Source organism: Salmo salar, chromosome 20 (genome assembly GCF_965601325.2).
Source record: "Salmo salar chromosome 20, fSalSal1, whole genome shotgun sequence".
Classification (NCBI taxonomy): Eukaryota; Metazoa; Chordata; class Actinopteri; order Salmoniformes; family Salmonidae; genus Salmo; species Salmo salar.
The window spans coordinates 46,239,428-46,266,767 of NC_138310.1; the positions used below are offsets into that span (position 1 = coordinate 46,239,428).

Genomic DNA, 27,340 nt, shown 5'->3' on the forward strand with positions numbered 1-27,340 from the left:
CCAAGTTTCTTGATGTAGAACTTCTTTAACATTAGTTTTACTTGCTGACACATTTTAATTGAGGCTGATAATATATTGATTGGAAGTCTACTACTTTTTGTACTCTGACATGTTAAAATCATTTTCTGTGTAATATAATTTGTTCTAATGGAATTTCTTGACATATTTTAGGTTGACAACTCAATCCACAGAGGAGGAGAAATGGTGAGGGGATTCTCTTTTGTTTATCCATTGGAAAGAACAGATATGAGCCCTACATATTTCACACTATCCATTTGATTTTAGTCGGTGTGATGTTTGGGGATTGTCAATGTAAGACTTTATGGTCACAGGCTGACTGGAGACCATGATCGTGTTCAGTAGGGCACAACTTAGCAAAACATTTTGCAGCCAGAAAAATAAAAACCTGTTGTTATTGGACAAATTCATGTAGATCCTCCTTGTCCCACTGAGCACAACCGATATTTACTTGTGGCTGTGAACACACAACATACTCAGTGCTCAATGTGTTTTTTTGTTTTTTTACTGCACACCCCCACAGAACTCTCCATCCTCTAAAGCTAGAGTTGGGAGCACAGGCTGTTGAGCTTTTGGAAGGATGTGGTGAAGTGCACTGCACTCCCTGAGGGGTTTAAGACACTTTGGGGCCTTGCAGACTCTTGGCCTTTCTAACCACTGTCTCTGTCATTTCTACTCAATGTCACACTGGAGACAAACCACCTAGTTTCAGTTCACTGCACAGAAAGAGGACAAGAACCTCATCTTAGATGATTTTGAGGTTGAGCAGTTAACATTATAACAGAAGTCACGTTGTATATGTGGAGTATCTCTTTGCCAGGGGGCAATCTAGCTACATGAGCTCTTGGCCAACCTCCTTTAATAACAAATGACATTTCTCTAGTTCGTTTAGATTCATAAGGGACTATTTCCGACGTTGTGTAACGACCTTATTTCAAATGCCATATGGTCCCGGCATATCCCAAATGATTAATGAATGGACACGACATCTTGCCCGCCGCCGTCACTCGTTTTCACAGCATATGGTCAAAGCCACACTAAAGACACGTCAAGATGTAGTTCACTTCAACTTCATCCCAATCTGTTCCATTGATATAAAACCGAGAATATGGCAATTGAGCCTGGGTCTCTAAATCCGGAATCCTCATTGGTCTGTTGTTGCAGCGCTACTATGCAGTGCGTCATCCTCGCGTACATGAAGCACCTTGGCGTGAAAGTCAAAGAGCCACGGGGCCTAGAGTCCAAAAGGGTCCGCCTGAACTTCCTCCCCAAGATCAAGGTATGAGCCTACCCTTACACTGAACCCTCCGCTAACCTATCTCGGTTTGTTAACCGTCACCCCCTGCTATATCTCTCTTAATGACTGATCATTTGATGTCTGTGATCAACAGAAGAGCGTCAAGACCGAGAAGGAGGGAGGGGAGGAGAAGGTGAAACGAACCAGGTTTCCCAGCATCCTCGGGCCTCCGCGCAGGCCCAGCCGCGTCGACCCCACATCCAGTGAGTGTCTGCGTTATAAACAACACCGGCTTTCATTTAGTAATTTAAGATAAACAACAGTGACCAACACTAGTATACTATAGGTCTCCCAATTTACTGAAACCCTGGAGAGGCATTTGTATTGGTAGATGGTTATCATCACCCACATATCAAAACAAATCATTGTGTTACTATGGAAAAAAGGAGGAGCAACAGAAAAGTAAATAGATCCTATAGTATTGACTCCTGCTACACCTCTGTGTGTCTGTCTGTCTCTATGTGTGCTTCCTGCCTGTCTCTCTGACTGATTGTCTGCCTGTCTTGTCTGTGTGAGCAGTCGGCAAGGCCATGGACCTCAACAAGCCGCGGCCCCAGAAGCAGCTGTCCCAGCCGTGCCTGACGGCCGTGGAGCACCTGGAGGCAGGTCGCCTGACGGCCAGTCAATCCAGCGATGGCTCAGAGCTCACACATTCCTCCAATACCAACGCCACCTCGCCAACCAACAGCACCACCAACAGCCACGCCTCTGACGGAGGCAGCAGAGACTCTGAGTTTGGTGCGACCCTGAACTACCACATACTGTACAAGACTCTAGCTAGTATATACCTACTAAACTCTCTAGCTAGCACAATTCCCATATACTGAATTCTAAACCAAGTACCCTAGTCTCTAGACCACATACTAAATCAAGCGCAGGCAACGCAAGACCAATTACGCTCCCCATAGTGTTTGAGGAGCACGGTTTGTCTGCGGCGCTCTCTAAATTCCTGAATCCTGACATCTCTGTAACTTTGTATTTGGTTTTATGTCCTAATTGTTAGCTGTCAATATTACCTATTATTTTTGGGTCATTGTAGCTGTAGTAGAGCTGAGCGATACAGTGCATTTGGAAAGTATTCAGACCCCTTCCCTTTTTCCAAATGTTACATTACAGCCTTATTATAAAATGGATTCAATAATTTTTTTCTTCACTCTACACACAGTACTCCATATTGACAAAGCGAAAACAGGTTTTTTTGCAAATGTATTACAGAAATGTTTGCAAATGTATTACAAATACCTTATTTATATAACTATTCAGACCCTTTGCTATGAGACTTGAAATTCCGCTCAGGTGCACCTGTTTCCATTGATCATCCTTGAGATGTTTCTTCAGCTTGATTGGAGTCTGTGGTAAATTCAATTGATTGGACATGATTTGGAAAGGCACACACCTGTCTATATAAGGTCCCACAGTTGACAGTGCATGTCAGAGCAAAAACCAAGCCATGAGGTCGAAGGAATTGTCCGTAGAGCTCCGAGGCAGGATTGTGTTGGCACAGATCTGGGGATGTGTACCAACAAACGTCTGCAGAATTGAAGGTCCCCAAGAACACGGTGGCCTCCATCATTCTTAAATGAAAGACATTTGAAACCACCAATACTCTTCCTAGAGCTGGCCGCCCGACCAAACTGAGCAATCGAGGGAGAAGGGCCTTGGTCAGGGAGGTGACCAAGAATCTGATGGTCACTCTTACAGAGCTCCAGAGTTCCTCTGTGGAGATGGGAGGTCAACCATCTCTGCAGCACTCCACCAATCAGGCCTTTATGGTAGAGTGGCCAGATGGAAGCCACTCTTTGGCCTGAATGCCAAGCGTCACGTCTGGAAGAAGCCTGGCACCATCATTACAGTGAAGCATGGTTGTGGCAGCATCATGCTGTGGGGATGTTTTTCAGCGGCAGGGACTGGGAGACTGGTCAGGATCGAGGTAAAGATGAACGCAGCAAAGTATAGAGAGATCCTTGATGAAAACCTGCTCCAGAGCGCTCAGGACCTCAGACTGGGGTGAAGGTTCACCTTCCAACAGGACAACAACCCTAAGCACACAGCCAATACAACGCAGGAGTGGTTTCGGGACAAGTCTCTCAATGTCCTTGAGTGGCCCAGCCAAAGCACGGAGTTGAACCCGATCAAACATCTCTGGAGAAACCAGAAAATAGCTGTGCATCGACACTCCCCATCCAACCTGACAGAGCTTGAGAGGATCTGCAGAGAGGAATGGGATAAACTCGCCAAAATGCAGGTGTGCCAAGCTTGTTGCGTCATACCCAAGAAGACACAAGCCTGTAATCACTGCCAAAGGTGCTTCAGCAAAGTGCTGAGTAAAGGGTCTGAATACTTATGTAAATGTGATATTTCAGTTTTTTTATTTGTATTAAATGTGCAAAAATGTATAAAAACCAGTTTTTCCTTCGTCATTGTGGGGTATTGTGTGTAGAATGATGAGGGGGAAAAATGTCAATAATACATTTTAGAATAAGGATAAAGAATAAAGTGAAGGGGTCTGAATATTTTCCGAATGCACTGTATGTACCAAAATGGACGCTCGGCTCCACTCCACAGCGCATCAAAACCATACTACGCTACAGCCTACTCCGGTTGGAAAGTGGTGCCATGAACTCCATATTAAGAGAAATACATAATCTATTCACGGGAAGTTGACTCTCCTCTCTGTAACTCGAACAGTAGTTGCTTTGAAAACTGTCTTTTCCCCGCAATAACAATTTGGCGCAACGGTCATATTGTTGTGTTTCTCAGAATGCAGCTCTACATTCTCCATGTGCTGCCTGTCCCAACAAAACAGGGACAGGCAGATGCTTTCATATCAGGAGTCAACATATTGCATTGGCTATTACTGTCGACCAAATAATGGTTTTAGAACAATCTACAGGAACGTTGTGTAGCAAAATCACCTTCCTCTTATTGAACAGCTAAATGTTTCAATAAGAGGGCAATTTTCGGTTTATTGTCCCGGCTCTAAGCTGTAGTAATGGTCTTCCCACCTGGCCTGATAGTTGTACAATGTAACTGATCTCTCCGTCTCTCGCTCTCTCTGTCTCTCTCCTCCTCAGTTCTGACCCCTAACTCTGCCTTCCTCAAACTGAGCGAGGGTCTTGGAGACCTGGACAGTCTACAGTACACTCCAAACACACACTTTGACTACAGCCTGAGCCCATACAGCCTGGACCAGCTGCAGGAGGAGGACAGGGAGAGCAGGTAAGATGGACCCCAAGAGTAGTGCACTAAAGAGGGAATAGGGTGCCATTAGATATTTGTTGTATCTACCCTCTATATATAACATGTAATTCCAAACTACTATTTTTACAGTCAACCCTTTACATTTATTTTTTTACTCCTGTTGCGTACAGTTGTTTTAGTAGTTGTTTCATGCAGGCGGAGAACATCTTGATGAGTATGTGAAGCGTTGTCATTCAGGCCTCGTAGTTAATAGTATTCTCTTGTTACAGAATCCTTGAAGGAACACCCAAGTCTATCAGAAGGTGAGTGTTTTCGTTTTGACTTGACCTGCTACTATTTCTGATAAAGACAATGGTCAGATAGTTTGAGTTTTTAGTTAGTCTCCTAAACCTCTTCGGTCAAAATGTGGACTACCTTTTATCAAACGTGATGTAGGCTATGGTTAGATACAGTGAGTTTTTAGATCATTCCTAACATCTTCTGTTATATTTCGTGACTGCATTTATCTTAGTCAGATATTGTATTTTAAGGTTGTAACCAGTGTATTTTAAGGTTGTAACCAGTGTAACTGCTGCCACCTATCTCCCAGGTTGGATGGCCTTGTTTCTGCAGAGGTGCAGAGTGAAGACGATCAAGGCGGCACGGACTCTGAGCACGACCCCCTCAACTGGCAGCAGCTGGTGGGACGTGAGGTATTGGCCGGACTCAGGGCCCACGAGATCAAGAGACAGGAAGTCATTAACGGTAACTTCCTGTTCGAACTGTAACCCAGTCACCATAATAGAAATAAATAGGGCCCATGTAACCTGACCAGGAAAAACTCTGGGCCCTAGTGATTGGCTTTGCATGATTAGGAAAAACCCAGGGCCCTGTACATACTTTATGTCTGTGTTAGTTATTCACTTTTTTTAGTAGGCAGTTTATTGTTCAAAAGGAATAATTACTGCGTTAACCCCTTACACTAGTGGGATTTGGCCTGTTTGGATAGGGCTAAATTGAAGTGTTTCTTACAGAAGAAATATGGGAAGCATATGCTGGTATTCATGGTAGCAATCAAAAGGGAACCGTTTGGGGATAATGAAAACATTATTAGACTGAAGGTGAGGATAAAACCGATAATCTGACACAAGACTGAAACCAAACGGTACACTGTTGATTTTATGTGAATTTTATATTTACTGTACTTTTCGCTGCATTTGTTGATAACAAAATCTGAAAATAATCTGGATACAGTCGGTAACAAGAATATTCATGGTAAATTTGAGGTAGGTTCAACATAAGACAAAAAAAATTACATGGGTTTGAGTGAGAGGTCTAACTGCTCTCTCCAAGTGGCCACATTCCTCTCCAAAGTGTGAACAGGTCCTATGTAATTTCAACTCAATGAATAGTCTTCAACTTTAAGGTGGCATTTTGAGCTTCCCTAGATGTGCCGTTGAGGAACTACAGCAAGCAGACGTGTAGTTGTTTTGTTTGGAACACAGCCCTGCATCCCCGCCTTTACACAATTACTGTTGTTGTTTACTCATTCCAAAAACGGTCCATTATAAATCGCAATCTAGTCAGGTGGACATCATTTGAAAGCGTGTTGTATTGTCAACATGGTTAGCTAAGTTACAAATTACAATCTTACAGTGTTAGGCTTTCACAAGTCAATTCAGAGATGCAGATCGTAATTTTGGTGCGCATAGAATAGAGTGCATTCAATTAAGTCTGAGGAAATCCATCAGAAATATTAATTTATGACGCCATGTCATCTTGTAACTGTACATCATGTGTAGTGATCATAAACGTTGGCACTGTATATTAAATTAGTTTTATGATATGGAAATATGAAGTGCCCATTTGGACTAACGGGTGCTTGGCTTGCTTGTATGACATCAAAGTGGTATTAATTATAATCCTCAATGTCTCATCTTTCAAAATACATCAAGCCCTCTTTATTTACAGTATTTCCCTCACTCCAACAACAACAAAAATGTTTCCAAGGTAGCGGGAGGGATGGGAGCAACTTCTTGTCGCTATTGTGTTCAAGTTCAGGACCGCTGTCAGTAAAAAAAAACTGCGCTGTGAAGTGGAGACCTTGAGCTCTGAAGTCATGTATAGCATGTTACTATACAGCCACTGCGTTCCAAATGTAGGCGCTTATCAGTGTCCAAATCTGCTATTTCTAACCCATATATGGGTATGAGTGTAAAGAGTTAAGAGTGCAATGAACAGACATACACTAGCAGTGTGTGTAGTAACCACTGCAAACTCAATCAAACAAACTTTATTAATTTGTCACTTTTACAAATGCATCTTTCCTAGTAGGAACCTGGGCCAAAAAAAAAAAAAGAACAAGCTGAAATAACCGTTTTCGTTATCACTGTTTATCGCTTATTTATGGTTGCCTAATGAGGTCATTTATCAGTCTACGATAGTGATGAGCGCTGTCGGTCTGTGTCTACAGAGCTGTTCTACACTGAGAGGGCCCACCTGCGGATGCTCAAAGTGCTGGACAACATCTTCTACCAGAAGCTCACCAGAGAGGCCATACTGCCTCCTGCCGACATCAAGAACATATTCACCAACCTGGGGGACATTGTTCAACTGCATGGTACTTGCACGCGTGGACATAAGCAAACACACACACACAAACAGGAATGTACATGCACAACCACAAACATGTACACACACACACTTTCCCACTTTGATATGACATGACCCCACACACACACACACACACACACACACACAGACACAATGTCAGAATGACCCTCTTACATTCCCTTTCATTTTTCAGTTTTGATATCTGAGCAAATGGCAACAATTCGGAAAAGGAACGAGACGTCCGTAATCGACCAAATAGGAGACGACTTGCTGTCCTGGGTGAGTACAGCTCTTTTTCTTTTGAAGCCTTTTCCCCGACGGAATATGATTCATGTAATAATTGTGTTCTTGGAGAGAAGTCTTTCTCTCTCACAAACCACGAAAGCTGTGCCGTTGCCTGAAATTACTTTTCACTGCGGAATAAACATTCACTTTGTTTTATGGGATTGCTTATCTTTTTAATTGGCAATGAACTGGAGGGTGAAGATGGTTGCTGTGTTTTTGCAGAATGGAAGTAAAATTGTTAAACGATAGTGTGCCACAGATGGACTGGCAGAACCCATCCACTAACCTGGTCCCAGATCTACACGTGCTTCAGCAAAACCCTTCTGTCTATACATGTTTAATAATGTGAAGCACCTGCTCAGGTGGTGCACGGCAACCAGTTGTGCCAGAACGCTCACCACACATCAGCTATCACGGGCGGAGACAACCATGAGAACCAACATAAAGCTATGACAGAATCATGACAGCAATGATAGTCAGAGGGAATTGGCTAAAGCATGTAGAGGCAGATTTAGACCCCCCCCCATCGATCTGGCACTGTGCCGCTACACACACGCAAGGACCAAGGGCTTGGCGGCAGGGAGTTGCCATGGCGACTGACCCCGATTCGCCTGGCTCGCCTGTGTTGTTTTCCAGTTCAGCGGGGGCGAGGAGGAGAAGATCAAGCAGGCGGTGGGCACGTTCTGCAGCAACCAGCCCTTTGCTCTGGAGCTCATCAAGAGCAGGCAGAAGAAGGACTCGCGCTTCACCTCCTTCATGCAGGTAAGTGGAGGAATGGAGGAGAGAAGAGGAGGAGATATGGACAGGGGGGAGGGCAGCGCAGGTACTGGAGTGCACACACAGGGCTATTGGGCACTGCCTGTTACTTGAGATTTAGGTCAGGTATTTGACTATGTAATCAACTTGTGCAGATTGTACAGTACAATGTATATGACAGGGAATGGGATGTATGAGGGAAGCTTGTGTAGTATTTGAATTTGATTTGTTTAAATTCATTTTAAGTAAATTAAACGTTAAAGAAAGTTGTAGAAAGTAACCATTCAAGATGTAGCTCTGTTAAAGCCACAGTCACTGGTGGGCGAAGTATATAAATGAGCGAGAAGGATAGATTGTGCCTGTTTTGTTGCTATTTTCATCATTCCTGTGGCCTTCTTACCTAACTTCACTGTGCATTTGCAGGAGGCTGAGAGTAACCGACTGTGTCGAAGACTCCAACTGAAGGACATCATTCCTGTGGAGATGCAGAGGCTCACCAAGTACCCTCTCCTACTGGAGAACATCGCCAAGTACACAGGTAGGCCACACACACACACACACACAGCTATGCCTCGTCCACTCTACTAAGCCAAGCTGCACTGTACTGGGCTGACTACACACCCACCATAGTTGCTGGAACCGTGCAAGTTCAAGAATGTGAAAATGCATACAAATACATTTATTTATTGAGGCAAGTCAGTTAAGAACAAATTCTTATTTTACAATGACGGCCTACCCTGGCCAAACCCTCCCCTAACCCGGACGACACTGGGCTGATTGTGCGCCGCCCTATGAGCCAGCACAGTACGAGTTGGTTGTGTTTGGCATGATAATGTAAAAAGGGTATTAGACTCTGACAATGAGGTGATGGCACTGGGCTCGAAGCAGACTAGGCCATCACAGTGATGCAGGGCAGCGCGCTTACAGTAGCGTTAATGATAGCAGTGTCGTTCCACTGTGGTGCCCCAGTGACCACCCTTTCTCTCTCTCTGTGTGTATGCGCGCCTGTGTGTGTTTGCGCGCCTGTGTGTGTTAGGAGCTGCCAGCCCAGCTCAAATGAAATCTGTGCTCTTGGTTAAACTGAGATGATTATTTTGGCATTTTCCGAAGTCGGTAATGCACATTTTGGGAGATGTTCTCGCATTATTTGGGTCCCATCATTTTTAATCTTGGCTCTGGTTTAGTTCTCCCTCGCGGAAATAAAATGCACTAAACATAAAGTAGAGCCAGCTGTTAAGGAATGTTAATGACCTCTACTTGGTCTTCATTTCCGGATATGATCGGCTGCTAATGGGTGCAGGAAAATATCCATTTGCTGGGCAGTACCCCACAGAGGTGTTTCTTTTTCTGTTTTTCTCCACAGAATCTTCATCACCCTTTCTCTCTTGTCATTTCATTTCAGATGACACCGTGGAGAAAGACAAGGTAAAGAAGGCAGGCGACTGCTGCAGGAAGATTCTCAACCACGTCAACCAAGCGGTGAAAGAGTCTGAAAACAAACAAGTAGGTGTGACTTAGCGTCATCTGGGAACGGCGGGTACGGAAGCACAGCCTATCCCCCTCGGTCTCCCACATCTCCCCTGTCTCATTTCACCCCTGTTCTGCCTCGAAGGCTTCTCAGCCACTCTGAAATCTGTCCTCCCACTGTTTCTCTTAGAGCCAGCAGAGATGATGGCAGGTGATTTATTGCAGAGAGAATATGGGGTTTGTGTCTCTTGGTTAGTCTAATAGTGCCTGTAGCAGCAGAACATCCAGCTTACGGCTGTTTTTCTGTGTGCCCATCTTTCTTTCTCTCTCTTTTTCTCCCTCTCTTGTTCGCTCTCTTTCTCCGTCTTTCTTTCTCTCTCTCTTTCTTTCCACAGAGGCTGGAGCACTACCAGAGGCGGCTAGACCTCTCGTCTCTGAAGCAGACGGAGAACCCCATGATTACAGAACTCAAGGTGAGGCGATCTATAAAGCATTTCTCAAAGCGTATTAGTCTGCAGACTACCCACAATTGACTTGAAGCAACATTTTTGCTTCAGTTTCTGCGAGGGAGCCACTGCAGTTATTAAAGGGGGAATTTTTTGTTTAAATGTCAGCTGGTAGTGCTTGAAATTGGACTAGGTCATGCAGCTCCATTCATTGGCGTGGAAGAGTACCTGTTTCCAAAGTGAATGTTAATGGGGATGTGACTAAACAAATAAACCCAGCTAATCTGACCTTTGACCTTAACTCCCTCCACACTCAGAACCTGGACCTGACCAAGAAGAAGATGGTCCACGAGGGACCACTGTCATGGAAGGTCAACAAGGACAAGACTATTGGTACGCTTACGACTTCATCAGGCGTTTATGTGGATAAGTAGGGCCAGGAGGATTTTCCTGACCAATGTGATCCAACCGGGGAAAACTCTTGGCCCTAGTTGTACACTACAACTGCAAACAGGGCCCAAACTAATTTCACGTCAGTTCATGTGGTTAGGAAAAACTCCTGGCCCCTAAGACTAACCATATGTAATTCTGTGGTTAAATCCCCTCTTCTTCTGGTCTCAGAGCTGTACACCCTGCTCCTGGAGGACATCCTGGTGCTGCTGCAGAAGCAGGACGAGCGGCTCGTCCTCAAGTGCCACAGCAAAAACCTGTCGGGCACCGCCGACACCAAGCACATCTTCAGCCCCATCATCAAGCTCAACGCGGTGCTGGTGCGCTCTGTGGCCACAGGTGAGTTACCATATAGATGCAATCATATTATTAGTTTCCCTGACAAAGATGGCCGCCCTGTAGTCATGCTACCATGGAATGCCAATATCCATTCTAGTGTTCTATTGAAATGTGTTTGTTAGATCCAACCTTGTTAACACAATCACACCCTATCCCCCTATATAGTCCACGACTTTTACCAGAGCCCTATGTGGCAGCCCTATGTGACTGTGGTCAAAAGTAGTGGATTATATGGGGAATAGGGTATGATTAGAGACGCAGCCAGGAGTCTGACCCTGTTTTCCTGCTATTCTCTCTCCCAACAGACAACAAGTCGTTCTTTGTTCTCTCAATGTCGGACAACGGGGCACAGATCTACGAGCTGATGGCCCAGACCGTATCAGAGCAGAGAATGTGAGTTCTCCTGACACTGTGATTTAGTCATTATAACCACTACTTAAAAACCCCATTTAATTCACTGTAGGTAGAGTAGGTAGAAGTTGGCCCTAACCACATATACAGGGTCAGATCTTTTTCTTACCTGTCTTAATGGTTAAGGTTAGCAATGCAGTTAGGGTTATCTGGTCCTAGGTCTGAGGTAAGGGACACTTTTTATCCGCAGTCTACTCGCCTCTGTCTGCCTGTGAATTGTTATCCTCCCTCCACCAGGTGGCAGCGTCAGATCACCCAGAGAGCGGACGCCATGAAAGTGAAGCCACACAGCGGCATCCACTTACCTCAAACGGAGTACGTTCCTCCTCTCAGTATAAAACGTCTTTGGTGTCTTTTTGGTTTTATTCATCAGCAAATGTATTTCATGATGACCATGACCTTGCTTCTCCTGATACTGACTCTCTGTTCTCTCCCACCGTGTCAGTGGAGAGAGAGACGGTGTGGAGATCATCGCTGCAGACGTAGCCCGACTCAGTAAGGACCCGGACCGCATCTCCTCTGGAAGCAGCCAGTCTATAGGTAACTAAACTAGCACCTCACCTCTCCCGTGTTCCCCCGTCTAGAGTGATCAGTGTATTTGAGAACTTTTTCAGTAGCAGTTAGTGACATTGCGTAATGTGCAGTGGAGGCTGACATCGCTTTAGAATGTATGAAACTGACTTGATGTGTTTGATACCTTTCCATGTATTCCATTCCAGCTATTACGTTCCACCCTCCACCAGCCTCCACTGGTAACATGCTTCAGTAGTATCTAGATTGACCGAAAGGCACGTAAAAGTGTCCTTGTTCTCTCCCCCTAAATAAAGAGTGCAGCGCTGCCTCTGGTGGCGTGATGCAGACCTCTCTCCCAGATGCCAACACCTTTGTAGGACTCAAGCCTGAAGAGGAGGGGCTTTACGGGGACCCAGACCTTGCAGATAGGCTGCCCTTCCGCATGGCCGTAGACGGGCTCAGCGAATTGGTTGGGCTGGGCGTCGGTCCTTCTAGGGCTGACGATGCCTTAAAGACATGTGAGTGAAAGGACATCCGTCTCAATCATCAAGATTGATTCTACCCAGGAAATACTCTAGTTAGAGTTATATTAACCCGGTCAGGCCGGTTGGTCAGGCCGGTTGGTCAGGCCGGTTGGTCAGGGATAGCTCTCTGCCCTAAACAAAAATTACATATATAGATTTTATCTGGTGGGGAATCAATTCATCTAGAATCACACAGACTCTCCATTGGTCTAACCGTATGTGTCCCCTCTCTCCTCTAGTGTCGGCGCTGAAGCAGATCCTGGTGACCCAGCTCATGTCGCAGGAGGACAGCGAGCGTGCCGGGCGCTCCTCCTCGGGGGGCGGGCGTCTTCTCAGGACCACGTCCCTGAGGACCCCCGTGGACAGCCGTGCTCGGGTGGTGGTGCAGAAAGGCTCTGGGATGTGCACCCAGGCCAGCCACCCTGAGGACCCGGCTCAGGACCTGGTGTCTGGGGACACGGGTTTCTTTGAGTCCCCCGAGGATTATGGTGAGCTTGCGGTCGTGTGTGAGTGAGCGAGAGATTGCACATTTTTGTTCTAGCTCAGCACCAACACACCTGATTCAACCAACCAATCTCCCAATCCCTGCGTTGAATAAGGAGAGTGTTAGTGCTGGAGAAGAACAGAAATAGGCACTCCTGTCACCTTTGGGTGTTCCAGTATTAAAGAACCCTGTGCTAGATAACTAGGTTTGAGGACCTCCAGTGCGTAGGTGTGCTGAACAGCAGGGACTCAGCTTGATCATATTCATTAGAGCACCTTGTAGCAAAACATTTTGCGACGGAAAACAAAAATGAGCGTTTTTCTTCCTATGGACAAGTTGTTTCAATCCGTTTTCATCCCTTTGGTGCCTAATGCATTGGGCCCTGTTGTTGCGTCTCCCAGCAGGGTACCTGGTCCTGGAGGGCTACGGGGGCTCGGGGGAGAGCAGCACGGACGATGACCTCCAGGCCACCGGGAAGCAGCTGAGCGCCTCGCGGGGCTGCGGGGCAGGAGACTCTGGGATCAGCCTGAGGTTCTCCTCTGCCTCACAGGCAGGTAGCATCTCCAGCTTCAGCCGACAGGTCCTGTCCCACCTCCGCAACCTGCAGACCAACCTCAACCACCTCAAGGTACGCACACATGGGTGGGTGGGTGGGGGATGGTTGGTTGGTTTGTGACTGACTGACTGACTGACTGACTGACTGACTGACTGACTGACTGACTGACTGACTGACTGACTGACTGGATGATTTGCTTACTGAATTGTTGGTTGGTTGACTAACTTTCGTGACTGACTGACTGACTGGTTGGTTGGGTGGGTGGGTGGGTGGGTGGGTGGGTGGGTTACTGACTAGGTGACTGGTTGGTTGATTAGGTGACTGGTTGGTTGACTAGGTGACTGGTTGGTTGGTTGATTAGGTGACTGGTTGGTTGGTTGATTAGGTGACTGGTTGGTTGGTTGGTTGATTAGGTGACTGGTTGGTTGGTTGGTTGGTTGGTTGGTTGGTTGGTTGGTTGGTTGGTTGGTTGGTTGGTTGGTTGACTAGGTGACTGGTTGGTTGGTTGATTAGGTGACTGGTTGGTTGGTTGATTAGGTGACTGGTTGGTTGGTTGACTAGGTGACTGGTTGGTTGGTTGGTTGGTTGGTTGGTTGGTTGGTTGGTTGGTTGGTTGACTAGGTGACTGGTTGGTTGGTTGACTAGGTGACTGGTTGGTTGGTTGGTTGGTTGGTTGGTTGGTTGGTTGGTTGGTTGGTTGGTTGGTTGGTTGGTTGGTTGGCTAGGTGACTGGTTGGTTGGTTGGTTGGTTGGTTGGTTGGTTGGTTGGTTGGTTGGCTAGGTGACTGGTTGGTTGGTTGGTTGGTTGGTTGGTTGGTTGGTTGGTTGGTTGGTTGGTTGGTTGGTTGACTAGGTGACTGGTTGGTTGGTTGGTTGGTTGGTTGGTTGGTTGGTTGGTTGGTTGGTTGGTTGGTTGACTAGGTGACTGGTTGGTTGACTAGGTGACTGGTTGGTTGACTAGGTGACTGGTTGGTTGGTTGGTTGGTTGGTTGGTTGACTAGGTGACTGGTTGGTTGGTTGGTTGGTTGGTTGGTTGGTTGGTTGGTTGGTTGGTTGGTTGACTAGGTGACTGGTTGGTTGGTTGACTAGGTGACTGGTTGGTTGGTTGACTAGGTGACTGGTTGGTTGGTTGGTTGGTTGGTTGGTTGGTTGGTTGGTTGACTAGGTGACTGGTTGGTTGGGGGGGGGGGGGGGGTCTAAGCTAACATGGAATTGTTTTAAGATGGTCATACCAAGGATCATTTAGCTATTTGATTTTAAGACCCCTTAAGGTATCAAAAACAAAATATGAAATATTGAATTTGGCATTACTGCTATTAGCCGTTGAAACGCATTTTATAACAGATTCACTACATGGAACAACAGATGGTGGCAAAAAAAATCTAAATTAAGTTTGTTGTAAAGTGTCTGTCCTATATCTGAGACTTATAAGAAAGGTCAGGAAACTATTTAAATGTTGTTTTTTTACATGTTATTTATCCCCTTAGTTTAGTGTCTAAAATATCTCCATATATACTTCCATGATTTTTTTTTTTTACTGGTACCAGGGACCTTCAGACAAGTCTTGTGAGGCTTGTGGGCGTCCTAGAGCAAAACAGAGAACACCATCAAGTCTCAGATGTCCACAAAGGGGTCATAGTGTGTAGCCCAAATTGTTTGGACACTACACACAGAAGTTGGTAGAATAGGCTGTACCAACTTCAGACGAGTCTTGTGAGGCTTGTGGGCGTCCTAGAGCATCTCACCTTTCAATAGAGTGGTCATAATAATTTTGTAGGCCAAACTGTTTGGACGCTAGAGACGTGGAGATTTGTGTATTATGTCCGCGGGACAGTGAAATTGTAGGATAAGGGTTAATTAGTAACGTTGATTGTACATTTTATGTTCATGCGTATCAATTCTGATTGCGGACTGTTCCCTGCTTGTCTGTTTTCTATCAGGAGGTAGAGGCCAAGTATCACAGTCTACTACGCCAGAGGCCGGCCAGGTCATCGACAGACACGGACATCAACAAAGGTAACGTGGCTCTAGTCTTAGGGATTTCAGTGTCTGTGTTTATTAGAAAACCCATGAGCATGTGAGGCGTGACAGCTGAGTTATTGTTTAAGGTCTGACTGCCCTGGCCCTTTCTGTTATTATCTTGTTCCTAGATAAAAGATAGTCGTGGAACTTCAACCCCTTCCCCTTCCCAGGCCTCTGCATCAGGCCGTAAGGGAGACGGTGAAAATGGAAGGGTTGATTCCTTGCCTCCCTGCTGTCTCGTTGACCTGGATGTCCTCTTAGCTTGTCCACTCAACTGCCGAGTACCCTCTTCCTCCTCCCACCGTGGTTCTCCCCGAGAGACTGAGCATGAGCGAGAGACAGTTGGAGGAAGGGGGGGTTTCTCTGGATTTCGAATCCCGCCCTCTCCGTCAGCACAAGGCAATCAGGGAAGAGGGACTGTCCCGAATCCAGCCACCCCCCGTGTGTCCCCACTCCAATTGCTGTGGGCCGCCCTGTGCCTCCCCTCCCATTTCTCTCTACTCCTAGTCATCCCTGCAAGAAAGAGAACTATACCAAAATGTACAAAGCTGTGTGTTTAGGATATATATTAAACACACAAAAAGAAGCGACAAGTGAAAGGAACATTTTAAGATAATGTATTATGTTTTTTTTATCCCATGATGTATTTATTTTCTCTCTTGTGTTTTCCCATGTTGCTTGCATGTTTTGTTGGGGGCCATTTCGACCTCCTTTTAGGCTGCTCCACCCATGTCAGTGGGCACACGATCCTATCCCTAATGAACACAGGAATAATACGAGTGTGCATAGAGTTGCACTTTGTGTGGAGCACCCCATAGGATGGTGTTTAAGCAGCATGGCAAAGTCAGGGGCTCTGTCCTGATCCTCAGTGCATTTTTACAACTGGCTAAAACTCACCCCTCCTACTTCTGTTTGGTAATTATGTCTGTTTTCCCTCCCTGTGCTGCCCATGCTACCGCTGATGTGCCAGTGATCTGACAATTCTAGCTGATAATGTCATAAAGTTCACACACAAACTATCAAGTTGGAAGGTTATGCATAACTTTAATAAAAAATGCCATGACACATTTCTAAACCTAAACACCTTTAGTCCTGTTCTCTTTGCTTAGGTTTTTTCCCAATGTGGCATTGTGGTCAGAAATGGGGATAGACTTGAAATGTTCTCACGTTCCCTTACTTCTAACCCTGTAGATATATCACTAAAACTATTTGATAAACAAGATGACAAGATGGACAGAAAGAAACACCGAGTTACTTGGACTGCAGGACGTACCTCCCTGTGGCTGTGGGAGTTTTTTTCAGCACCATTTTCCGTCGGAGTGAGAGTGAGGTAACAATTGGAGGACAATGGAGTTAGCCTACTCATGAAATGTAACCATCATAGTAAATGTACAGCCTTTTTCACTACAGTTTTGCTCAATACTGACCAATCAGGTAGGTAGGTGAACAACAGTGCAGCCTATGAGTTTGACCATGCAGGAACATGTTGCTATGCTTTTGTTAGGTAACTAACTTCGGTTATCCCATATACAGTAGTTTTCTATTTCTCAGATTTCAGCTCTTTTTGTTTCGTTGTTGTTGTGCTATTACATGGAATGGATTCAGCAATACCATGACTTACTTAATAACAAGGCAATCACGTTGTCCTTTTCCTCCTATATGAAGATTCAGTCACTTGACAACTGCCAGTAGGGGGCAGGCTTTTACCATCTACCAGATAGACACAAGGAGGACCCACCCTGAAACCTGCAGTGACATCAGTTTTCTCTGTCTGAAACAAGGTGTTCTTTTGCTGCTAGATCTGTATCTAGTCTATCATTATATGATTCAGGTCAAAGTATCAAATTCCATTTTTTCTTCAGGCATCTGTCTGAAAGCTCAGTTACTGTCTGAAAGGTTGATGGCTAAATATACCTGAGAGAAAAGGCCATTGTACCCTGTTAATGCAAAGCAATGTAATGTCTGAATAACTAAATCTGCTTTGGAATTTGACTTATGTAGTTATCAAGGGTTTTGAGTTAAATCTATGCTTCACAGTGTGTGCACATTACTTGACACTTTTACATCTTCTTGCTGGAGAGGACAGACAGAAGCCTCTACAAAGGGTTAAGCTCTAATTAATTATCCTTTGAGTGACACATCTCCTGCCTCTGCCTATCCTCCTGAAGACATTCTGCACCGAAATGGAGACCAAGAAGAGAGGGGTGGTAATTGATTGTCACACTTTCCACATGCACCTGTCAATTACCTAATTGAAGTTCTAGACAGAGGCGTGCTCTGTCATCTCAGTTTGAGCTACCGACAAGCCCATCGTTTTTCTCATTCTGCCAATGTATAAGATGGAAATAGGATCTATGACTCTGATCTATGAGTAAAGGTGTGTTCGAGTGACTGTTTAGTCTAGCCAGTAATATACAATTGTATTGTCTATGTAATTTCCATGCACCACCTTTGCTGCTTTAGTTATTTTACAGAAGAGTGAAAAAGTTTCCTGCGAGGTTTAATGCAAGGAGATTTGTGTCTCCTTGAGTCTCATCTTGACAATATCAGGAATTTTTCTGTAACTTGACGCTCAATGTCACCGAGAAGGGTTGCCTGTTTGTGACATTCAGGTAATTGTGGTGCTTTAAGTGTGGCTTGATTCTAAGGATGTTTGGCGATATGACTCACTTGACAGGAGACGTGTGTGTGTGTGTGTGTGTGTGCGCGCGCGTTTCCACCAGGAGTGAAGCAATTTTCACTTCGGCAACTGTGTGAATATTATAGATACGTACATACCCACCGAATAGACACATGCAAGTGTGAACAAGTTCCACCAAGGCCGTGTGTTTTAAAAGCATTGCCTCTGACCCTGGTGTGACATTGACATTCATTCCGTCATTCATTGTCACTTGACAATGACAACGCTCAATCTACTGCATACATGCAGCAGTCAGCCACTAAGAACTTGTCCTAAAGAATGTACCACGGCTTTTAGCCTATAAACAATCAAATGTTTTTGTATTATTAGAATGACTTCACTCTGGTTAGAGCAGTGCTCATCAGGGACAGTCGTTCCAACAATATTTAGTAACCTTGCACAAGAGAAAGAAAGCTTCTCGTACAATTGATTGCTGGCAAAAATAAAACGTAGATTTTAAATAATTCAGGCATGTATATGGTAATTAATGGCACACTGCCTTTGTTTTATGAGCTGTAGGTCTTTTTTTTAAAGTGTTTCTTGTTTCTTTGTACATTTCCTTGTGTTCAGGCACCCCACATCCTATTCACTGTTAAACATGTTCATCTTTTGGTAACACTTTACTTGCTTCTAGGTATAATTCTTTACAATTTGTTAAAAGCTTGTATGAGCCTTTCTAATGTCGTGTAATAAGGTATGTATAATGTGTTGATGTTTATAAAAATGACTACCTTGTATCTAGATCTAACACCACTGACCTTAAATGTTTACAAAGTGACCAGTAAACGAAAGGTTGCTTCTTCGAATTCCCGAGCCGACTAGGTGAAAATATGTCGACCAAGGCACTTAAACCTAATTGCTCCTGTAAGCCGCTCTGGATAAGACCGTCTGCTAAAATATATATATTTTTTTTTACTCAATACCCCAAAGATACCAATGTCAGATTGATCACACTGAGGATCAATACGCCCCAAAGATTGATGAATCTTTCCTCTGCACACTGGAGTAATCACACATCAATCAGTCTGTCACTGTTGCCGTGACAGCTCAGAGGTATTTCGTCATATCCAAATCTATGTCTCCCCTAACAATTGGATTCGTTGTCCACAGAGTGGAACGGCGGGTGTCAAGCTCCCGACCTATTCCCCTCTGGATTTGTGGATACATCTCGTTGTTTGAAAACGTAAAAAAAAAAATAATCCGTGAGGGGTGTGTTGACGTCAACCGCCTATATAATGGAGAGTAAAATGCTCTGCTAGCCTCATGAATATGCATAGATTGTCTCGAATTTCAACAGGGAATACTGATAATTTTTTCTCAAAGTTGCCGGGATGTCATGTGCATCACACCTATATCAGTACACTTGTAACAACCTAAGCATTACGAAACTTCTATTAGATCAAATAATCAAAAAACATAGTCAAGACAAACAGGATTTGACACTCTTTGCCCTCCATACAAAAACTCACCTCTTTAAAAGTAATTAAGGATCTGCTTTTGGGCAGAAATAGAGCTCTTGCTTTGCCTCCCTCTCAGTCCCCTGAGTGGGCGTGGCCCAGTAGATAACAGGTGGCGAATCACCATGCGTTTCCTGTGGGGTGGAGATGACATCAATGTTCTCGTTGACTGGTGAGTGGGATAATGGTGCTTTCAAGACAACTAGGACCTCGGAGGCAAAAACAAGGTCAAATCATGACGGCAGTGGTCTTCAGGTAGGAAAGTTGGAACTCTAGAAAGATGCCATTGTTTCCGATATGAAATTCAGAGTTGGATGTCAATTCAAAATATTGTTTTTTCGCCAAGTTCCCAGTTGTCTTGAACGCACTGAAGTCAGAGATTTCCGAATTGTTTTGAACACTGTATGAGCCCTTAGCTCTAGCTCAATCAGCTTTCCCCACATCTTTGTCTCCTCAGAACACATTGGACAAGAAGATCCAATGTGATGGACCTTGGACCTCCAATAAGGTGGAGAAGGATGCGAGGAATCGCAGAAAGACAAATTGAGATTGAGCCCTTGTCTTGTTACCACACCACATAGTGATGAACAGTCCAGGCGGATACCTCTTCCAGGGCTGTGGGTAGGCTGTATGCCATGAGGCCCCTAGGTTCAATCTGCTTTGACAGGAAGACCAAAGGAGATCTAGGAGGATATAACCTTCAGGGCCTCCTTTTCAAGTGTGGCTTCTCACGCCACTGAAGCAGTATAGAAATCAATGACTCTTCCCGATGCTGGTGATTACAGTGAACAAGGAGGTGTCGAGGTGCGCACATGCCTGTGTGGGTGCAGTTGTGCAAATGTGTGTATGCGTGCGTGCATGTATATGTGTATTTGGTTATAAGAAGGAGGCTGTGTCGTCAGGCCAGCTCAGCCTTGGATACTCTTAGCTTCACACCTTGGCACAACAAATCAATAATGTATGCGTGTGCGATCGTGTTTGGGGGTATAATTAAGCAGCCGGACAGCTTCCTCCGTGAGCGATTTCTGTTGCGTTGTTACACATTGAGTTAAACAGTGCTTTGGCTGTCTAATGAAATTCTCCCATTCAATTGACTCCTCAGTCATGTGACAAGGGTCAGGAGGACTCCATGGCGGTGCCCTTGGAGTTGGTGATTGATTGGCTGTTTATTAGCTACCACACTCCGAAGGAGGGATAGAAAACACTTGACTGTGGCCCAGTCAGGTGGACGTGTCCCTGTGTAGAGAAGAGGGCAAGCCTGTTCCCTCTCTCCCACCTCAAAGGTTCCGGGACTTAGCTGTAGATAAAGGAGCTTTAATGCATGTCTAGAATCTCAAGAATTACTGGGGAGACCTGGTCAGTTCAGGTTATTTAATCTACCTGGAGCGCCTTGTTTCACTTTGCTTTGGTCCAACCGAGCTGTGATCAATACCGGTCAGATGCTAATGTCAACTTGGTCAAGAATCCATCCAGAGAAAAAGAGGCCTGGAGAATAACAAAGCCAAAACCTGACCGAAATAAAATAAAATCACTATTTTGTTAGCTTGTCTGCATTCTCCGCAACCCCCCTGCAGGCCAGACGTTAAACTAGTCATTTGGAACATTCAAGAGGATCTCCTGCTGACCGGTTTAGCACATCTGACAGTGTCCTGCTGGCGACCAGAAAAGGCAGCCGATCCAGCGGTGCATATAATCCTCTGGGCTAAAGTTAGAGGTTAAAGCTTCCTCAGGCACTACCACCACCACTTACCTAAAGTTCAACCCTTTGGCTGGGGAGGAAATGATCCCAGTCAAGGGTTGTGATAATCCCACACTCACAGTTAAACCATCTCACATATATCGGGAGTGAGAAGGCAAGGCCTGTAAGAAAGGGTGGAAGGCAAACAATGTATGTAGATGCATTAACATTTTCACCCATGCCATGCACTGGTTTTTGTATTGTTAGGGGTTAATAAATATTAACTATTCTCACACATATCCATATTATATAGGCCTATTCATCTGATTTCCTCTCATTTGTTGTGCATTGAGATAGCTTCCCTACTCCACTAGGCCCTTTTAGCATGGTCTTAGTTAGATTGTCTGCAGTGGTCTCTGTGTGTGCTCTCATTGATAAATGCTTGCTTTTAGCTTATTGTTGTTGCTGGACTCTCTCTTATGGACATCCATCCACTGGTAGAAGAAGCCTATCACTCCATCTGAATTGCCTTTTGTGCCATTCTAAGTCCCATTCTAAGTCTCTCTCCAGAAACTGCATGTATGAGCAATTGCCAAGCGTATTTCGGTATCAGTCGAACTTAGCACAAAATTGTCCATGAAAATGCTCTCCATATTTTTTTCATAGCACCAGCATGAGATCCATCCCGGTCCTTTTTGAAACATCTTATTTAGGTAGTTGCTGATCTGGAATGGATGTTTAAATCTCCACCTGTTTGAAAGGATATGCACTGATGGCTCTTCCACTGCCTGCCAGCCGTCAAGATGCGGTGGTCTGATTGCAAATACTCTCAATGTGAATTCCATCCTCGAGAGAGGGAAAAGTGCCTGTTTACTCCGGTTAACCCCTAATAAAGTCAGGGCCAAGTGATTGACACCTCCTCCAAAGGACATACGGTGGAAATGAAGAAACAAGTGGAGGGTGGAGAGATTGAATTACCTAATCTCTCAGAGGTTTGTCAGTAATAGGAGGGTCACAGAACCAGTTCTCCTGTGGCGTTTTAATGATAGAGCTCACTACAGCCCCTCTGTGTTCAGAGTTCAAGAGGGATTGCAGGTACAACAACTTGATCTTGCAGGTACAACAACTTGATCCTAACCCATAGCCAATTTGTGAACTTCTGACTCACTCATGTCAGTTTTGTTACCACAGATAAGCTCGACAAATAACATACGGGTTGCACCATAAGGTGTCTTGGCATAACACTGACTTCCCCTCCCCTCCTCCTCCCACCCTCTCTTGTTGGTAAATTTGAGAGCAGGCAGATCCCCAATGCAGTAAAGGTAATTCAAACCCAGACGGCTTACTCCACCTAATGGTGTAATTGTTTTAAGCATTGTCACATATAATTTGCATCTCGATGGCAGGGCTGCGATAATAACATCCAAAACACTTTCTTTCTTTCCCTCCTCTCCCTCTCTCTCTCTTGATGCTGGAGGAGAGCCATTAGCCAGCTGTCTGTCTGTAGGAGGACAGGAATCTATACTGTTAGTTGATGCAAATGGAATACCACCACAGCAGCAGTGCCTTGGGACTCTGAAGACAACACAGTGCCTGTGCGGTCGAGTCTGATTCATGCCTACTGAATATTTACCAGCCGGTCCATCCTTATACCTTGCTACTCAGGCTAAGGCTCCAGTACACAGAGAGAAGGCAAGGGAGGTATTGAACCACTGGATGACTGTATGCTTTCAGGTGAAAACCCGAACCTCATTCTTTCTGTGGCAGTGTGCTCTCTGATTGGTGCAGAGGGGGCGAGAGCATCACCCAAGGGTGGCCTTTGTGCTATTGGAGGTTCACAGGGCTGGTGTCTGGTTGGTTGCTCGGTTACTCGTAATGCAGGCTCCAGGTGTTTGAATGGAGAGCCCGGTTATTATGCGGTTCCATGGGCCATGGTGGTCATTGGGCTACGTGTGTGCACTGGAGCCTGCACTGACACATTGACTACACTCTGATGCGTACAGTATGTTCAGCTCAGTCAGAATCCCCAGGTGGTGTAATCAAGTGTTTTAAATCAGCAGTGGGTTAACTGCCTTGTTCAGGGGCAGAACGACAGATTTTTACTTTGTCAGCTCAGGGATTCGATCCAGCAACCTTTTGCTTACTGGTCCAACATTCTAACCACTAGGTTACTTACCGCCTCATTTTACCTTGTACGTTTTTTTTCTTTTTTCTCAGTAGTTTTTTTAAAGCCTTTTAGGTGACAAGGTATCGGACAGCTTTGTCACAAAGTGCATGCTGGTCTTTAGAGGAATTAAAAATAATAAGTAGAGATATGTAATTCTAGGTTAATTACGGGGTTGTACTGTTATTAGAACTTCTGAGCAGAAACACAGGGCGATGAAGAAAAACCCTTGCTTGTCTAGACACAAAAAACAAAGGTTCAGCAGCAAGCCCACTATTTGATATTCATAAACTCACTGCACTACCCTGATTATATCAAATGGTTTCAGATTCTGCAATCAAGTGTTGTCTAGTTCAGAGAGGCGTTGACACTAACAAGGGTACACGATGTCATGGATGCTTGTCCATTTCACAGTTAGTTGAATTGTCAATAGAATATGCTCTGAATGCAAAGGAGGCACATTGCTGACAATACATGTTCTGATATTCGCTAGTAAATTTTACCCCAATGCACCTTTCCCTTGCCAGCACTTTCAATCAATACGTCAATGTGGATGCACCGGCTTCAGCATTAATGTGTCATTCATTATGAGTTGGTTCACGCTCTCTTGTTCACATCACATCATTCCGAGGTGATGGCGCCTCCCAACTATGGTCTTTCCCTGCAATTTCACGTCAGCACTCTTCTATTCAGATCCCTACCCACACACCTCTGCCTCCCTTTCTTTCTCTCTCTCTCTCTCTCTCTCTCTCTCTCTCGATTTCAGATCCTGTCTGTATTAAATTCCAATGTGTAAATTAATAACACACCATTTCAAATCTCAGTCTATGAAATAACACATGGAATCATGTAGTAACCAAAAAAGTGTTAAACAAATCAAAATATATTAAATATTTTCAAAGTAGCCACCCTTTGCATTGAAGACAGCTTTGCCCACTCTTGGCATTCTCTCAACCAGCTTCACCTGGAATGTTTTTCCAACTGTCTTGAAGGAGTTCCCACATACGCAGAGCACTTGTTGGCTGTCCAACTCATCCCAAACCATTTCAATTTGGTTGAGGTCGGGGGATTGTGGAGGCCAGGTCATCTGATGCAGCACTCCATCACTCTCCTTCTTGGTAAAATAGCCCTTACACAGCCTGGAGGTGTCTTGGGTCATTGTCCTGTTGAAAAATAAATGATAGTCCCACTAAGCCCAAACCAGATGGGTGGCGTATCACTGCAGAATGCTGTGGTAGCCATGCTGGTTAAGTGTGCCTTGAATTCTAAATAAATCACAGACAGTGTCACCAGCAAAGCATCCCCACACCATAACACCTCCTCCTCCATGCTTTACGGTGGGAAATACACATGCGAAGACACTGCGGTTGGAACCAAAAATCTCCAATTTAGACTCCAGTCTCTTCTTCTTATTGGTGTCCTTTAGTAGTGGTTTCTTTGCAGTAATTTGACCATGAAGGCCTGATTCACACAGTCTCTGAACAGTTGATGTTGAGATGTGTCTGTTAATTGAACTCTGTGAAGAATTTATTTGGGCTGCAATTTCTGAGGCTGGTAACTCTAATGAATTTATCCTCTGGAGCAAAGGTCACTCTGGATCTTCCTTTCCTGTGGCGGTCCTCATGAGAGCTAGTTTCATCATAGCGCTTGATGGTTTTTGCGACTGCACGTGAAGAAACTTTCAAAGTTCTTGTAAGTTCCGTATTGACTGACCTTCATGTCTTAAAGTAATGATGGACTGTGTTGTTTCTCTTTGCTTATTTGAGCTGTTCTTGCCATAATATGGAATTGGTCTTTTACCAAATAGGGCTATCTTCTGTATACCCCCTTGTCACAACACAATTGATTGGCTCAAACACATTAAGAAGAAAATAAATTCCACAAATGAACTTTTAACAAGGCACACCTGTTAACCTCTTACATCTAGACGTTCCGCTAGCGGAACACCTGCTCCAATATCCAATGATAGGCGTGGCGCGAATTACAAATTCCTCAAAAATACAAAAACTTCAATTTTTCAAACATATGACTATTTCACAGCATTTTAAAGACAAGACTCTCCTTTATCTAACCACACTGTCCGATTTCAAAAAGGCTTTACAGCGAAAGCAAAACATTAGATTATGTCAGCAGAGTACCAAGCCAGAAATAATCAGACACCCATTTTTCAAGCTAGCATATAATGTCACAAAAACCCCGAAGACAGCTAAATGCAGCACTAACCTTTGATGATCTTCATCAGTTGACACACCTAGGACATTATGTTATACAATACATGCATGTTTTGTTCAATCAAGTTCATATTTATATCAAAAAACAGCTTTTTACATTAGCATGTGACGTTCAGAACTAGCATACCCCCCGCAAACCTCCGGAGGAATTTGCTAATAATTTACTAAATTACTCACGATAAACGTTCACAAAAAGCATAACAATTATTTTACGAATTATAGATACAGAACTCCTCTATGCACTCGATATGTCCGATTTTAAAATAGCTTTTTGGTGAAAGCACATTTTGCAATATTCTAAGTACATAGCCCAGGCATCATGGGCTAGCTATTTAGACACCCGGCAGGTTTAGCCTTCACCAAAATCAGATTTACTATTATAAAAGTTTGATTACCTTTTGTTGTCTTCGTCAGAATGCACTCCCAGGACTGCTACTTCAATAACAAATGTTGGTTTGGTCCAAAATAATCCATCGTTATATCCAAATTGCGGCGTTTTGTTCGTGCGTTCCAGACACTATCTGAAAGGGTAAATAAGGGTCGCGCGCATGGCGCAATTCGTGACAAAAAAAATCTAAATATTCCATTACCGTACCTCGAAGCATGTCAACCGCTGTTTAAAATCCATTTTTATGCCATTTTTCTCGTAAAAAAAGCGATAATATTCCGACCAGGAATGTCCATTTAGCTAAACAGAGGAAAGTAAACAAAGCTTTTGGTCGACGCGGGCACGAGCCTGAGTCTCACAGTACTGTAACCAGCCACTACCCAAACGCGCTACTTTTTTTCAGCCAGAGCCTGCAAAGCCACGATTCAGCTTTTTACCGCCTTCTGAGACCCTATGGCAGCCGTAGGAAGTGTCACGGGACAGCTAAGATCCTCACTCTTCAATAAACAGAGACAAGAAGAACGACACCTTGTCAGACAGGCCACTTCCTGCATGAAACCTTCTCAGTTTCTTGCCTGCCAAATGAGTTCTGTTATACTCACAGACACCATTCAAACAGTTTTAGAAACTTTAGGGTGTTTGCTATCCATATGTAATAAGTATATGCATATTCTAGTTACTGGGTAGGAGTGGTAACCAGATTAAATCGGGTACGTTTTTTATCCAGCTGTGAAAATACTGCCCCCTAGCCATAACAGGTTAAGTGAAATGCATTCCAGGTGATTATCTCATAAAGCTTTTTGAGAGAATGCCAAGAGTGTGCAAAGCTGTCATCAAGGCAAAGGGTGGCTACTTTGAAGAATTTCAATTTTTTTGGTTACTACATGATTCCATATGTGTCATTTCATAGTTTTGATGTCTTCACTATTATTCTACAATGTAGAAAATAGTAAAAACAAAATAAAGAAAAACCCTTGAATGACTAGGTGTGTCCAAACTTTTGACTGGTACTGTAGATATTCCTCTTGTCCAGGTGGGTTAGGGCAGTGTGAAGTGCAATGGCGATTAGGTCATCCATGGATTTGTTGGGGTAGTATGCAAATTGGAGTGGGTCAAGTGTGTCGGGTATGGTGGAGGTGATATGGTTCTTGATTTTCAAAGCACTTCATGATGACAGAAGTGAGTGCTAAGGGGCGATAGTCATTTAGCTCAGTTACCTTAACTTGCTTGGGCTCAGGAATAATGGAGGAAATCTTGAAGCTAGTGGGGACAACACTGGGATAGGGAGAGATGGAATATGTCCGCAAACACTCCTGACAGCTGGTCTGCACGTCTGGGCCAGCAACCTTGCAAGGATAAACACGCTTGAATGTCTTCCTCA

General features: G+C 44.5%; 1 protein-coding gene across 4 annotated transcripts in view; it reads left to right on the forward strand.

Moving 5' to 3' along the window:
* arhgef12a (Rho guanine nucleotide exchange factor 12a) overlaps window positions 1-16,442 on the forward strand; it is a 76,686-nt gene extending 60,244 nt beyond the window's left edge. For all 4 annotated transcript variants that reach the window (XM_045703469.2, XM_045703468.2, XM_045703470.2 and 1 more), the window contains 23 exons: window positions 172-204; window positions 1,183-1,297; window positions 1,410-1,518; window positions 1,835-2,053; window positions 4,390-4,534; window positions 4,786-4,818; window positions 5,106-5,260; window positions 6,969-7,115; window positions 7,302-7,387; window positions 8,030-8,155; window positions 8,573-8,687; window positions 9,552-9,652; window positions 10,012-10,089; window positions 10,380-10,455; window positions 10,684-10,851; window positions 11,157-11,244; window positions 11,500-11,577; window positions 11,708-11,802; window positions 12,090-12,293; window positions 12,539-12,787; window positions 13,185-13,411; window positions 15,280-15,355; window positions 15,490-16,442. In XM_045703469.2, coding sequence (XP_045559425.1) covers window positions 172-204; window positions 1,183-1,297; window positions 1,410-1,518; window positions 1,835-2,053; window positions 4,390-4,534; window positions 4,786-4,818; window positions 5,106-5,260; window positions 6,969-7,115; window positions 7,302-7,387; window positions 8,030-8,155; window positions 8,573-8,687; window positions 9,552-9,652; window positions 10,012-10,089; window positions 10,380-10,455; window positions 10,684-10,851; window positions 11,157-11,244; window positions 11,500-11,577; window positions 11,708-11,802; window positions 12,090-12,293; window positions 12,539-12,787; window positions 13,185-13,411; window positions 15,280-15,355; window positions 15,490-15,500 — 2,734 coding nt within the window. In that variant the 3' untranslated portion in view covers window positions 15,501-16,442. The remainder of the gene's footprint in view (window positions 1-171; window positions 205-1,182; window positions 1,298-1,409; window positions 1,519-1,834; window positions 2,054-4,389; window positions 4,535-4,785; window positions 4,819-5,105; window positions 5,261-6,968; window positions 7,116-7,301; window positions 7,388-8,029; window positions 8,156-8,572; window positions 8,688-9,551; window positions 9,653-10,011; window positions 10,090-10,379; window positions 10,456-10,683; window positions 10,852-11,156; window positions 11,245-11,499; window positions 11,578-11,707; window positions 11,803-12,089; window positions 12,294-12,538; window positions 12,788-13,184; window positions 13,412-15,279; window positions 15,356-15,489) is intronic.
* The last annotated feature ends 10,898 nt before the right edge of the window (window positions 16,443-27,340 follow it).